Source organism: Vigna radiata, chromosome 7, assembly GCF_000741045.1.
Source record: "Vigna radiata var. radiata cultivar VC1973A chromosome 7, Vradiata_ver6, whole genome shotgun sequence".
Classification (NCBI taxonomy): Eukaryota; Viridiplantae; Streptophyta; class Magnoliopsida; order Fabales; family Fabaceae; genus Vigna; species Vigna radiata.
This window is the reverse complement of record NC_028357.1, coordinates 1123315-1137975: the sequence shown is the minus strand read 5'-3', so window position 1 is coordinate 1137975 and position 14661 is coordinate 1123315. Positions and strand designations below refer to the sequence as shown.

The following is a 14661-nucleotide window of genomic DNA, read 5'->3' as shown; positions in this document are numbered from 1 at the left end:
AAAAACATAAAAAGTATTTGAAAGAAGCTAACCTTGATTCTTCTTCGCCGCTTGTACCACCGCTGCCGTCAAGTGTCGTTCACTGTGTGTTGTCGTCGTTCACGGTGTGCTGCCGTTCACGGTGTGCTGTCGTTCACGGTGTGCCGCCGTTCACCGTGCGTCGTCGCCGTCGACTTTGTATTGTCGTCTACCGTCGACCCGGTTGCTAGCTCTTAAGCACTGCTTGATCAGAGAATAAGTCAATCTCGAAAAAGGATAGTGTGATGGAGCTACGGAGTTTTAGAGTAAAGTGAAATATTTGGGGGTTAGAGTTGACCCGGCCCTATTTGAATCCCAACCCATTTTCTGGGGCTGTGGGGGCTAGGGGCTTCAGAAAAGCCCCCTCTAAGATGGGTCAATAATAATGGGCTAATTAAAAAAGAGGCCAGGGTTGGCCTTGGGGCCATAAAAAAAGTTGACAGCTCTAAATATGACAATCCAATTTGATATATTTAGTATGCTAATGACACAATGAATTAACATTAATATGTATTTTTGATTGGTTATCATAGTAAAGTAGAGCTAAAGCCTTGAAATGAATTTACAAGTCTTGTAGGAGAAAAGTGGGTCATTGAATTTCATGTTACTGTTGCCACTACTCTTTATTATGCTTTACAATAGCTCATAGACACTGTGGTTTTCTTCTTGGATTTCCAAGATATAAGAGATGACCCAACATAAATATTGTATCCAATGATAGATCTCCTAGTATCAAGGCATGAAGCACAATCACTATCAATTGGAGAGTTGAGGTAGATGGAAAAAGTAAGCCCAAGCCTAGAAGTACCCAAGATTATGACTTCCTGCTACTCTCACCACATGTGTCAATCCTCTTTATATGAAAATGAATGACCATTAGAGTCTTAGAATAACCCCCAAGATTGAGCTACATGCATTTAGACTAATGATACTTGAAACTACACCAGGAATTCCACCTTGTAACTCACTTTCGCAACTTCGAAACCATATTAAACCATATACAAATAACTTTTCACTTTTACATTGTATACTAACATAAAACGCCTTGGGTCATACTTCAAAGGACCATAAACAACCCAACAAGTCATGGAAAAACACATAAAACAAAAGTGCTCAGGCCCCTAGAAGCTGGCGCTCGGTGCCCTAACTTCTATTTTCTGGCATTGAATGCCCTGGCCCTTAGAATGGGGTGTTCAACGCCCTATTTGGGCACTCAGGCACTATCAGCAAGACTTAACTCTTTTTGGATCACTTTATACACTTACCCCACAACTTCTAAATATCTCTAGGACCCTCTAGACCCTGAGAAACTTCAGCAAACACCACTGTAACTCAAATTAACCCCTTGAAACCAAAATCACTCCATTAGGATACCCAAATTCACTTTTACACTTTTTAACAATCATATTAGTGCACTATCTGGATAACCAAGTCTAAATACCCTTGTTAACGCACCCCAACATCTCAGAATACTCACAACTCTTATGTTCCAAGTTCTCACTATGTAAAATCTCACAACTGAACTAAAAGTGTCTAAAAACTCTTCTAACATGATACTAACATTTCTATACCAGATTTTTTTCATTCAAGTACTAAGACAAGTCGTAATAGGTCTTATAATAAACCTATAACTACTTAAAACAGTCCTTACCTCTCACATCCAATTCTCACTACTCAAAACCCCAATTTTTTTACCCTAAAACCTTCTAAAACACTACCAAATGACTACCTCCCTGTTCTACATCAAAATTAACTAATCTTACACTTCCAACAAGTCTTATATAACTTCTCAATATACCTAGAATAGTTATCTTTACACCAAACATTATTTCTCAAACCCACCTATCAAAACACCTTTTTAGCCTTGAAAACCTCAAATTCTTCTTTAATTCAACACCTTACATCTCATTTCAGAACATCATACATCTTCATCACTCATAATTAAGACATCAACAATATGTAAAACATTTCATGTCAAGCATTCAACATCATTAAATCATTTACCATAGTAGAAAGACAACTAGTATTAACATCAACCTATAAATTTACACTTAAAACATTTTATCAGTCAAATAGACAATAAATTTACATCACAAACAAAATCTAAACAAGGTCTAGCTTCTCTTACCTCGTAATGAACAATCCAATTCTAACGATGTCTCACCGATTACTTGAAACGTAAAAAATTTCTAGACGAATTTATGAAACACCAAATTAAAAATGGAAAGAGTCCTTAGGACCTCAGTTTACCAAAGAATCAAGGGAGAAACATATATGCTACATACAAGGTAGGATTCTTGGACAAAATCATATAAGAAAACTATTTTCCTAAAAATAATGATGATTTATTAGTGAATTATTTATTTTTGAATAGAAAAACTATTATAAATTGATACATTGTTTCCTTTTTTTTACTAAGTTTCTCTTTATTTTAAAGTCATCGATTATTTATTTATGTTTCATTTTTTTTGTTGTTTTCACTTTTCTTTTTATTTATATAATTTACACAACAGTAGTAATTAACAATAAATTAAAAATGAAGCATCCTTCAGTGAATGTTTGAAAAAAGAAAAATGTATCTTTCTAAAATCAAAAATATTTTTGTGTGATGAATTTCTTAAAAATTATATAACATGAACGTCTGAGTTATTAAATTTGAGAAGTAAGTGCCAAAATGAAGAATTTGTTGATTTGACAACCGAGGCCATCTTATGATATATGATCTGATTTATAATTCTGTTTAATCATTCCTTAATTTTTAAATAGTTGTATTTATAAATATTATTTGGTATTAAATTCTTTGGAAATCAAAGGTTCGAACCAAAACAAACAAAACCTTACCAAACAAATATACATACAACAACATTTCTTACTATAATTGTCATTTTTTTTCTTCATTTAAAAAACAAATAATGCTTAAATCGGTATATTATTCACATTTAAATTATTTTTTTAATTTAAGCTCACACGATAATATCAATGTGAACCATCATTATTTGTAACCATTTTAAGAGGAATTCTTCCTACATCTCACATGTATCATCTTTTACCTGTATATATAAACCTAAACCTGTATGTACCCCTTAGCTGATCATTTCTTCATTGTTAAGTTGTTCTTTGTAAGAGATTGTTCTTCGTATAAAGAAGCACTCCAATTTTAATCGATAATTTTCAAATTAAATGTCACTATAATGTTAAACAATAATAATAAATTAAATTTATTTTGTATATATATTGCAATGATACTCTACTATTTATGATTGTAAAATTATTAAAAAAACTCTAGAAAACGAAATAAATATATTTGAAGAAATTTCAAAAGTAATATTTCTGTCATTAAAAAATATAATAAATGTTTATTCAATGTATTAAAAAGTTATGCAAAAAAAGTTAAAAATATATTCACACTATTTAACACTGATAAGTAATTTAAAGAAATTAAAACTGATATTTTTCATTAGATAAACTAAATACATATTTACACTAAAGAGAAAATAAATTGTTAATAAAACAAAATTCAAAGTAAAAAAATATGACTTTCAGTAACTAATGATTGTGCCCCGTTTGTATAAAAGTCTCACTTAATCTTATCCTCTTAATATCTTACTTTCAGGTATTTTCTTCGAGTTAGTTTGGTTTTTTCTTGAACAACATTATGTAAGGTAAATTATATAACAGTTAAATATTTAAGAAGAGGATTGAATATCAAGAATCCATTGTCGTCCAGCGGTTAGGATATCTGGCTTTCACCCAGGAGACCCGGGTTCGATTCCCGGCAATGGAATTTTTTAATGTGTACCAATTAATGGATTCATCTACAATCCAATAATGTCCCAATAGTAACAAATTGGCCCATTTTGTGTATGGACCATATATAGCCCATTACCTGTTGAATAAATCTGTCTGCTTTTATTTTTTCTTGCTTTTTTCTCTTTCTAGGAATTTAAAATTAATTTCTAAAAAAATATTATGTTACCAAAAGTCATATTAGGTTACTTGTGTATAAGCCTGTAAACGATCTGCTTTGACAAAAACATAAAAAATAAAAAGATCTTTATGTTCATATATATGGGAGGACTAACCATACAAATACTTCTATTGACCATATTTAATATAAACTTATTCTTTAAAACATACAATATATTGTTATCAAGACACGTTGAATTTAAATAATTTGTCTTGCATGGTTCTAATAAGTTTAAATCTCTTCGTGGGTATTATTGTACCAAAAATGTTTGATTAATTAACAATCAAAGACAATTATTTGCAAGAAAACCCTCGAGCAACAAATTGTGGATCATATATATTATAGTTTCATATCTCTTATTTGATTTCAATAACACTTCAGGTATAAAGGATGGTAAGTCCAAAAACATTCACCCTTGAAATCATGTTTCTACCTAAAATCATAGAATCTGTCATACTTCATGCATGTTTCAGACAGAGTAGATTATCCAGCAGCATAATTCTTCTACTGATTTTTTACATGTCATTTAGTCACTACCCCCAATGTTTAAAAAACGTTTGGTAAAAAATGATAACAGATTGAATACGAAAATCATTTATTTACTTGAATGGAAAGAGACAACAGAGCTACACACTTGCTTCTGATACATAGATAAATTCAAGAATAAAATCCATATTGACTTTCATTACTATAAAAAAATTTAGGAGGAAGTGTGTTCCTCTGATAGGCATAAAAAGGTGGCCACATGAGTGATTTATATAAGCAAAAGACAGCTAAGATTGATGGCAGATATTTCGAAATCCCATATGCTCGTTATTTTCCATCTTCTCAACCATGTTTCCAATTCCCACTCCACCTGTGATACCCAAAAATAGAAAATAAGTGTGTTTGAATGATAAAAGCTAGAACTGATTGCAATGAAAAAATCATGGAGAGTACCTAAACTGATTGCACTCAAAAAAATGGTGAAAGCTAGAACAAAGATGATGATGGATGCTCGTCCCAAGATAGCTATTATCTTTCTCACCACATGCTGCCCAGTTAACGCAGCTATGGTTGCAATCAAAATAAAGTAAGAAGCTGCGTCATCCCATAAGAAGAAAGCCATTAGTATGTTTCATGAATTCTGCTACACATTTACCATTCAGGAATGCTTCTTACCATAGGGAACTGGGAAGCGTTCTAGAAGATAGTATTGTACGACTGACATGGAGGAAGAGAAAACCATAGCAAAAGTTGATGTAGCACTGGCAACCTGAGGAGGAATTCCCAACTCCAGAAAGAGTGGTCCCAAAATGAAGCCACCTCCAAGACCAAGCAGTCCACTAACTATACCAGCTATTATACCACAGCAACAGTAAAGGCAGATCTTGTGAAGCTTCTTCCAATCTGTTATTTCCTTTTCCTTTGATGCAATCACTCTACTTCCATTGCACAAGCATATGGCTTCATAAAGCGTAACAGAGACTGCAATAGGCACCTTTAAGTGACAAATACCCAACCCAAAGTTCTTTTAGACCATATGGAGATATTCTATAATACAATTTTTACAAAACATGTGTACTTCAGCTTTACAAATCACCCTTTGCATACATACTATATATTTCATAATTGGTTGCTAATAAAGCTAAGAGATAATTTCCTCTATATATATCTTCATTCTGGTTCTCATGTACACATACTATTTATGTAAGAAGAATGTTTACCTGCAGTAAATTAAGAATCCAGTACAGTGTGGAGCAAGTTTTGCTGTATGTCTGCATTGAAACAAAGAAGAGGTGCATATTCAATAAACATATAGCGTTATCTAGTTCCTATCACTAAGCTAATAGACTTTAGTTGAAGTATAGCATATTCAATAAAAAGTTTCTAGGAACTGAATCAAGCTTAAGGGGTTCGATTTTGCATCAAATCATAAAGGAGAAACACCTTTCTCTTGGTCATGCCAGTGACTGAATTAGAAAAGCCAACAAAATGTAAAAACTTAACTACCTTAATGATCTGAACGATGAGAAAAGCCACCCAGACGTAGACAAGGACTAATAATTCTTTCCAGTAGATGTTCTTTAGTAAAGGGACCTGCACACCAGAATTTAATACAACTTATAAGCCTAAATAAAACTTCAATAAGGTTTCTGTGAGGAATGCCTTGAATGGCCTTTGGAATCACCTTCTCATCTCGTGGATCAGTCAAACCAGCTGGTAGTGGCTTATAGTCTTCTTCATCAGAATCATCTGCATTAATATTAGAGAGATTTTTCACTAGATTTTTCAAATGATAATTATGAACTAAAAGGGTTTCATAATTCTTGTGTCTAATGAACATGAATTTGTCATGAGTTTTCAATCACTTGTTCTCCCAAATGAAGTTGTACATAATCATTTTCCTTATATTTCCTTGAGTTGTACGAACTTGTTGTTAAGAAACTCAAATCAAGTTCTACATGGATGGCAAAATAGTGAAAAAATGTGAGAGTCCCTGTTCTGTGAAATTATGTATTCTCTATCCATTTAAATCCTGCAAGTAAAACCAAAAAGAAAAGAAGCCAAATTTCTCCCCTATTACAGATTTGAAACCCTGATTTCATGCCTAAAATAGACCCTATTAGGAGAAAATGAATATGTTCATACATTCTTATCTGATAAATCTTATTTTTTTCTCTATTTTTTCAGCATTGTGCTTTTCTTTTTTTTTTCTTCTTGTAGTTCAGATTTTGCAGTAGTCTTTTAGGTAGTTGCTGAGATTTTCTCTCTATTTTCTCTATATTTTCTAAGAAGGTTTGCAGGGACTTACAACCAGGAAAAGAATCTGATTCCAACATCTTAGCTGCCTCCTGAAATTTCGGTAGGATAATCATCTTGATATCAAGTTGAAAACAACAGAGCTTCAGAAGCTTTACAGTGCATAGGCAAGTTTACCTTTTTCATAGTTGTTTCCTTTTTCCATGTATCTATGCCTTTGAACAAAGCTTTTGTGGAGGTAGCTACAACCGATTAGTTTCATTAGAAATCAGACAAATTATTGTAAGATATTCAGAATAGAACAGTAATTAGTAAATCATGTCATGTGTACTATGTACCATATAGGCTAGTTAAGAATCTTAAAAAAACTAGTAGCATGTTGGCTACAAAAGATTGATCAACATTTTTTAAGATCCATGAAAATAGGATCTTAAATGAAGGAATCCATATAAAAACAGACACACCATAGCAGTTTCAGAAGATTTTTGAGACTGCCCCAGGACAATTTAATAGTTTAAAAGGTTATGGCAAGTAAATGTTACCAATAAATAAGATGATAAGCAAAACCGTCACCATCCAATCAGCAAACATGACATTAAATGCAACACCAATGCTTATTCCTAGCATTAGCATAGGCTGGAATAGCAAAGCCAGATCATAATCTATAACTGGCAAATCTAGTGTTGGGTGTCTAAACCTCAGGTTATAATATACAGTTGATACCGCTGCTCCCATAATCATACCTGCAATTGCCAAATAATAACAGTTAAACACCCAAACAATACACACACACACACACATGAATTTAGTCTCCAAATTGAGTTTGGAGCCAACTATATTAAGTTTTGTAGATCAATAAGAGGATGTTTACGACCCCTTCAAGCGTGGCCATGTTTTACTTGTGGAAAACTAAACAGAATAGAGCAATATACTAACACTTAGAAATGGCAGTGGAAGACTTAGCGTCGAAACCAATGATCAAAGTGAGCATTGGGATGAAAATTCCTCCACCTCCAACCCCGCCTACGCTTCCCAACGCAGCTCCAAAGAATCCAACGATTGACCCTACCACAATTCTCCAACCAAACTTCATCTCCTGCATTCAAACCAAAATGAAAGGAATAAGTAACTACAAACATAGTCCATAATGTGTGAAAATGTGTTTAATAAACTCACAGGCCAAACACGGTCATTGGAAGAATCTCCTCCATCGTTCCAAAAGAAATCAATTATACTATTCAAAGCTCCATGTCTTTCTTTTGCAGAAAAACTCTCGTGGGTTTGGTTTTTCAAAACTCTTTCTGCATAACTCACATTGTAGGTCATGATAATGCTCCACGACACCAGCCATATTGCGGTTGCTGCTGCTCTTGAAGTCTTCTTTTTCATTTCAATGGCCATGGTAGATGGGTATGTAGAAAGACCAACGCTACACTTCTCTCTCTCTCAACGTGTTTTTCTTTTTTCTGTGGTTATTTTTTTATGGTGATTCTACAAGTATGGTTGATGGAGGAAACTACGAAAGCTAAGGACTAAGGAGTACATTGATGAGTAGGATCGTTCTCTCTACCTCTTTTAGGCCAACTCAATCTCACTATTTATCCTTGCCTAGCTCCTTCCTCTCTTCTGTAATGGCATCGATTCTAAAAGATTCTCTTCACAGTACTATTTTGTATGCACCCATGTCGCTAGTAATATTTTGCCTTTCACACACTTTCCTTTTTTCGACCTTTTCTGTCATATAAACATTATTATTGCAGGTAATAATTTATTAATTTTTTATCACAACTATTTTAATCTACTCTACCTAATTCTAGTTGATGGCTGACACATTATTACCTACGGAAATGGATTTGCATTGTAAAAAGTTTGAAGACAAAAAAATAGTCAATTCGTGTTAGTTTGGAATTAACATGAATCTTATCCGGTCAAAGATGGTGATACACAGTGCAGCGGCTATGGCTGCTCCACCGTTTCTTTTCATCTGAAGGAAATTGAAGAAAAGTAAATGTGAGGAAATAATAGACATTGGGTTCATGAGCAGGAGATAATAATCAAAATCACAACTTAGGAAGCTTCATGAAAGCAATCGTAGCTCTGAAATCCAAGAGATAAACACCGCAAAATTATGAAGCTTCATGGTAATTTCATTTGCTCTCAGCTATCGTTTATCGTTTATTGACTTGCATAGCAAAGCAACAACAGAAAGAGAAAACAAATAACATTGCTTTCTTTTTCCATAAATCCTGAAAACAAGTTGCAACATGAAATAACCATAGTCAAGCTCCTAAGGAACTTTCTTTCGCAATTATTATATACAGTATGAGTCCCCACTGGGAGGAACCATGATAAGGCAAAATCTGGGTATTTTCAATTCGTTAATTCGCCAATTATTTTTATCATTTTGCTCCCTTAAAACGTTAATTAAAATTTTTATACAGTGAACTGAATTGAAAATTATTATTTATTGACTAAAATCATACTTATATTTTATTAATATCAATCATTAGAAGTAATTAAACTGTATGCGATTATAAATTTATATTAAGTTTAATTTCATAATTAGATTTATTAACAACAATTTTAGTGGTGCATATAAACTTATAAACTATTAGATTAATAATTTTTAATAATTAATATAAAAATGTGACGATTCATTTTTATTATTAATGTAATTTTTTTTTATAAAAATTGATATATGTTGTAAATCTATTTATTGTAAAGAAGAGAAGAAAATTAAGAATTTTTGGTGAAGTTTATGAAGGAGGGAAGTTAATTGGGCTTTATCTTATTAATAATATTAAGTTAAAAAATTTATAAGTCTTATCTATGAGGAGATTTGAGACACTTATTTATAGTATGATAAAGTAAATGATAATAAGAACAATATTTTGTGAAACTTTGTTTCTTAATGTATATTTTTATTCTTATTTTGCTTGATTTTGATACTTCGTTAAAAGTTATCAACATTTCTAGATTTGGGTATGTTAAAAATTTTCTTTTAATTAGCGTACCGAATAGATGTAATACTTTAAAACGAGTCGTATTTAGAGAGAGTTATGAAAAATTAACAGTAATCATATTCTGTATTTGACTTATAATGAAAGTTTTCATAAAATAGTTTAAAGACGGCCAATTCAAGATTTAAAGTTATAAACTTTGGTGGAACTTTACCTATCATATTCTCCTAATTAAATATATGTTCATTCAGTTATTCATAGTGTAATTGAAAGTTCAAGAATGCTTCCAATTTCTTGAATCTAGAAGATCTAAGGATTTAATGATAACATCTCTAAGTATTAGATTATTTGATTGAATCTCAAATTGAAGATTTTTCTTACCTCTTCGGGATATTCCATTGTAGAGATGAAAGTCTTCTGCAATAATAAATGTCTTTTTCCACATGATAGTTTGACAAGATAAGCATTTGACTTTTACACATAGTTTACAGTAAGATTTTATTTTCTTCTTTTATGTTATGGTTGTTTCTTTCAGATATATAACTTTCACGTTGTTCAGAGTAACTCTTGTGTTTCACTTTAGGATTTTTATTGCATTTGTTTCTCTTTATGTAATTATTAACTAATTATAAAGTGCATTTATAATATTTACTATAATTGTAGATTTTGACTGTATGAACCTGAATAGTTTAAATCAAAGTAAATCGGGTCTTAAAATAGGTTTAAAAATAAACTAATTTTTTCTTAAAAAAAGTGTAGATGCAACAGAAAATTATGAATAAGATAATAAGTATTAATATAGACTAACTCTTATCAATTTTAAAGGACTAATTAATTACATGTATAACCACCAACCATAATGTGGGTTAGAGAAATCTTGCTAGTTATACCTAAATGGACTTTACACTTTTACGAATCTCTAAAAAATTGCACATAATGCCAAATGAGAAGATAAATAAAGAATTAAAAGAATGTTACATTATAATAGCGCGTTGTAACGTGCATCTCAAACATACTAATAGGGCCACAAAACCAAATCATTGATTCCCCCATTTCCTACATAATATGAAATAGATAAAAAAAAAAAAAACAAGAACCCCTTGATATATTTTTTGGTATTGTGACTTGAGATTAGCAAAACGTTAAGTAAGCGACTTAATTATGTGGTGAGAATTAGTTGATTTTGATTGAGCATTCCAAAGGTTTCTAATGATAACCGATCTCCTTACTGGAAAGGTCACCACTGTCATTAAATTCTTGGCTGGACATTATTGCCTGTCTGAACTTTGCCATATCAGCATTGTATTGCATGGTATCATATTCTGAGCTTCCAGACGAAGAAGGGTAGGCACCACTATTCCCATTCCCTGTTGTAAGTTTCATTCCATCTTTTAAGTCTTCCAATGAGACATCTCCTTCCAGTGCTCTCACAATCTGCCCATAAATACGTTTAATTAATACATCTTCTTGTTGCTAATTACAATGCTATATATAAAACAATACCTGACTCATTTTTGAACGCTTCTTAGCAGAATGACGGATGCTTGCAGCTGCACAAGCTGCCATTCTTGTCATTTCCTGGGCATTGTAGTTACCTTCCAAAAATGGATCCACCAACATTCCAAAGTTCCCATCCTCCAATCCTTTATTCAGGAGTGGTCGAGCCTGCTCGGTGTACATATACTTTTTTATTCACTTCCAGGACAATATTAAAATCTAAATCTTATAATAGATACAAATGACATGTATAAGAAAAAACACTCATAAATCTAATATCTCAAAATTCGTTGGATCTACTAACCCAATCCACTAAACTGTCTTCCATGGCATTCGTTGGATCTACAGGTCGTTTCCCTGTTATGAGTTCCAAAAGCATCACCCCAAATGAGAAAACATCGGACTTCTCTGTCAATTTTCCACTTGATGCGTATTCTGGGGCCAAGTACCTATTTTAATATTCAAAATTAAACTATTCAGTTCGACTAATTAATGAATATGATTTAAGGACAATGATATTTTAACACCATTTTTTGACACTATTTTGACACTGCACACGTGTCAAGATGTGATTGGACGATTTCAAATTAAAAAAGTTGAGGCAGGAGTATATTTGGAAGAGAAAAACCAAAGTTTGTTTTTTAATTTGAAATCGTCCAACCACATTTTGACACGTGTGCAGTGTCAAAATAGTGTCAAAAAAATAGTGTTAAAATTTTATTTTCCATGATTTTATGCCACTTGTTTTTTTTTTTGCAGACCATACATTGGAAAAGAATTTATTTTCTTTTCTACTTTTTCTGTTTTTTTTTTTTTACAGACCATACATTGGAAAAGAATTTATTTTCTTTTCTACTTTTTCTGCATGCTGAATGATTTGACATTGTGAAATCAATAAATAACATCTGTAGTTATTTAAACAACACTGTTCATGCAAATTATTTTATGCAAAAGCTTGTAAGTGTATAATGTTCAAACTATTAATATTCTTCTTTTCGAATTACCCGAATGTTCCCATGACACGAGTTGAGACATGTGTATTGGTATCATTGGTCAACTTTGCAAGTCCAAAATCAGACACCTGACCAAGATGCAGATTGGAGTGTAAACTTACTTGTATAATATGTGAGATATACAACTAAAGTAGTTAAAAAATAGTAAACGTATGTTGTTCAACCTTGGCTTCAAAGCTTAGATCAAGAAGGACATTAGAAGCTTTAATGTCGCGATGGATAATTCGAGGGCTACCTGAGTTCATTTATAAATGTTGCAAATATGAGAAAGACAATGAAGCAAATATATGATAAGTAGAAGAAATTGAAATGTAATGCTTACAATCTTCGTGAAGGTAGGCAAGCCCTTTGGCAGATCCAATAGCAATTCGCATTCTAGTAGGCCAATCCATGGTAGGCATACCTTTACCTGTGGGCATAAAATCATAAATAAGCAAAAGAAGAAGAGTTAAAAAGCATAAATTATGTTGATACCATGAAGGTGATGTTCCAAAGTTGAGTTGGGAACAAATTCATAGACGAGCATTCTTTGGCCTCCACAAATGCAATATCCAACAAGTGACACAAGATGACGATGATGAACTCGACTGATGATTTCAATCTCAGCTTGGAATTCGCGTTCTCCTTGTCCACTACCTGCTTTTAGACTCTTAACAGCCACTTCCTTTCCATTAGGCAAAACTCCCTTATGGACATAACCAAAGCCACCTTGTCCAATAATCTGGTCATTGGCAAATCCTTTGGTGGCAGCTGCTAGCTCCTCATAAGTGAAGGTACCACTTTTCAGCGTCAGAGAAAGGCCTGGCGATGTGGAACCCATACCCGCTGAATAATTAGAGCTCATATCACCACTGCTCATTTGAGGATGTGATGTTCCCCAGCCACCACTAGGAGGACCCATTCCCATTCCCATCTGCATCCCCATCTGCATCCCCATCCCCATCCCCATCCCCATCCCCTGTTGTTGTTGCTGTTGTTGAACCCTCACAACATGCTCCCCCATATGAGGACCAGCTCCTGCTTGCCAATGAGGAAGAGATTGTTGTCCAGTGTTGTAATAATTGTTAGCTGCACAAATCATTTTAGACCTTATTCCTCATCAATCACATGACAATGTCAATACAACATCTAAATTCAAATGCTACCTGCTTTTCCTTTAGAAGGAGATGCGTAATAGTAGTTTTTATTCTGCTTTCGCTTCTTCCTCCTGCAACACCAAACCAAACACACAACGACCAACACCAGAATCACAAACCCAACTCCGATCCCCGCTCCCAATGCTGCTTTATTCGTGCCATCCTCGTTGTTTGACGCTGCCAGCTTTTCATGCGACAGCGATTTATGTGAATCTTTGCTCGGTGGTGAATGAGTGGACGACGATTTATGTGATCCATTTGATTTATCGGGCGTGGCATTGTCGGGTGTGGCATTGTCGGGCGTGGCATTGTCCGGTGTGGAGTCATCGGGAGTGGCGTTGTCGGGGGTGGAGTCGTCGGGGGTGGCGTCATCGGGTGTGTTGTTATGGGGTTCAGATTTCTTATTAGGGGAAGACATTATTCCTCTGGGTTCCGGCGAAATGGTTTATACCTTACAAACCACGAAATGCCGGAACACCAGGATCTCCCCTCCTTTTTTTTCACGAAGGTTGAGCCCTGTGAAGAAGAAAAGAGATTTGAAAGTTGTATTAAATGAAAGAAATGAGAAAATGAAAATGGTAATACCTGGAAGGATTATCGAAAGAACGAAATGGAAGAAACTATTGCATTGGTGAAGAAGTGGTAATACAAAAGGAATCAATCAGAATTCCTTCCCTACAAAGGAGGGCCTTTAGCACCTCTTGTTTAGCTCATGTCATTTATAGATTTACCATTTTCTGACTGGTCTTTGTTTTATCATCATTTCCTTCTATCATCCATCTTACCTTACAAATTTTAACCACAAATAGTTTTTTCTCACCCTTTTTATTACTTTTTTCTTCTCTGCTTATTTTGCATATCTTGTAACTTGTATGGCTAGAAAAATACTCATGGAAAACAGTTTTACCTGTCATATACATAAGTGTATTGAATGTTAGATACCGTAAATGATGATGTCACAATATCAAGATCGTGTTTTTTATGGTATTCAATATATTGCATAGGTTTCATTCTCTGTGCGACCGTTAAACATACATTTATGGAAGTACATCTTTGTTATTTCTATCATTTTGTGTTAAAGATGCTTCAGAATCAAGGTTATAACAATTTCAACTTTATAATTAACTAACTTCAATTTCTCTTCATTTGTAAAGTATATTACAAAAATGTTAAATTCTCCCTTATTAACATTTTTAAGAACATTCTCTTATTTGCTAAGATTTATTAAAAATCACAGATTTTATTTATTTTTCCTAATTTTGTTTATTTAATATCCAATTTATGAAATATGTGTCAGAAATAATATGCTAAAAAGACTTGTACTTCTA

General features: G+C 33.2%; 2 protein-coding genes and 1 non-coding gene across 4 annotated transcripts; 1 reads left to right on the top strand and 2 right to left on the bottom strand.

Moving 5' to 3' along the window:
- The first annotated feature begins 3730 nt into the window (after positions 1-3730).
- On the top strand, positions 3731-3802 carry TRNAE-UUC. Its single transcript has one exon. It is a non-coding gene; the product is annotated as a tRNA-Glu (tRNA).
- Positions 3803-4360: 558 nt separating this feature from the next.
- LOC106767827 (sulfite exporter TauE/SafE family protein 3-like) lies at positions 4361-8394 on the bottom strand. 2 transcript variants are annotated; one of them, XM_014652780.2, is made up of 11 exons: positions 7904-8394; positions 7664-7823; positions 7270-7470; positions 6905-6969; positions 6780-6819; positions 6156-6220; positions 5978-6064; positions 5692-5742; positions 5147-5465; positions 4925-5065; positions 4361-4841 (listed from the first exon to the last, which is right to left on the bottom strand). In XM_014652780.2, the coding sequence occupies exons 1-11, from the start codon at positions 8126-8128 to the stop codon at positions 4759-4761; spliced, it is 1437 nt and encodes a 478-aa protein (XP_014508266.1). In that variant the 5' UTR covers positions 8129-8394; the 3' UTR covers positions 4361-4758. The 2 variants fall into 2 exon arrangements, with proteins under 2 accessions (XP_014508266.1, XP_022638379.1); XM_022782658.1 differs by having other exon boundaries at positions 6905-6954.
- A 2199-nt stretch (positions 8395-10593) lies between these two features.
- LOC106765910 (proline-rich receptor-like protein kinase PERK4) lies at positions 10594-13861 on the bottom strand. The gene is made up of 8 exons (XM_022784436.1): positions 13343-13861; positions 12672-13265; positions 12520-12606; positions 12362-12432; positions 12189-12265; positions 11489-11633; positions 11191-11352; positions 10594-11121 (listed from the first exon to the last, which is right to left on the bottom strand). Exons 1-8 carry the CDS (start codon positions 13749-13751, stop codon positions 10894-10896), a joined length of 1773 nt encoding a protein of 590 aa, XP_022640157.1. The 5' UTR covers positions 13752-13861; the 3' UTR covers positions 10594-10893.
- Between the last annotated feature and the right edge of the window lie 800 nt (positions 13862-14661).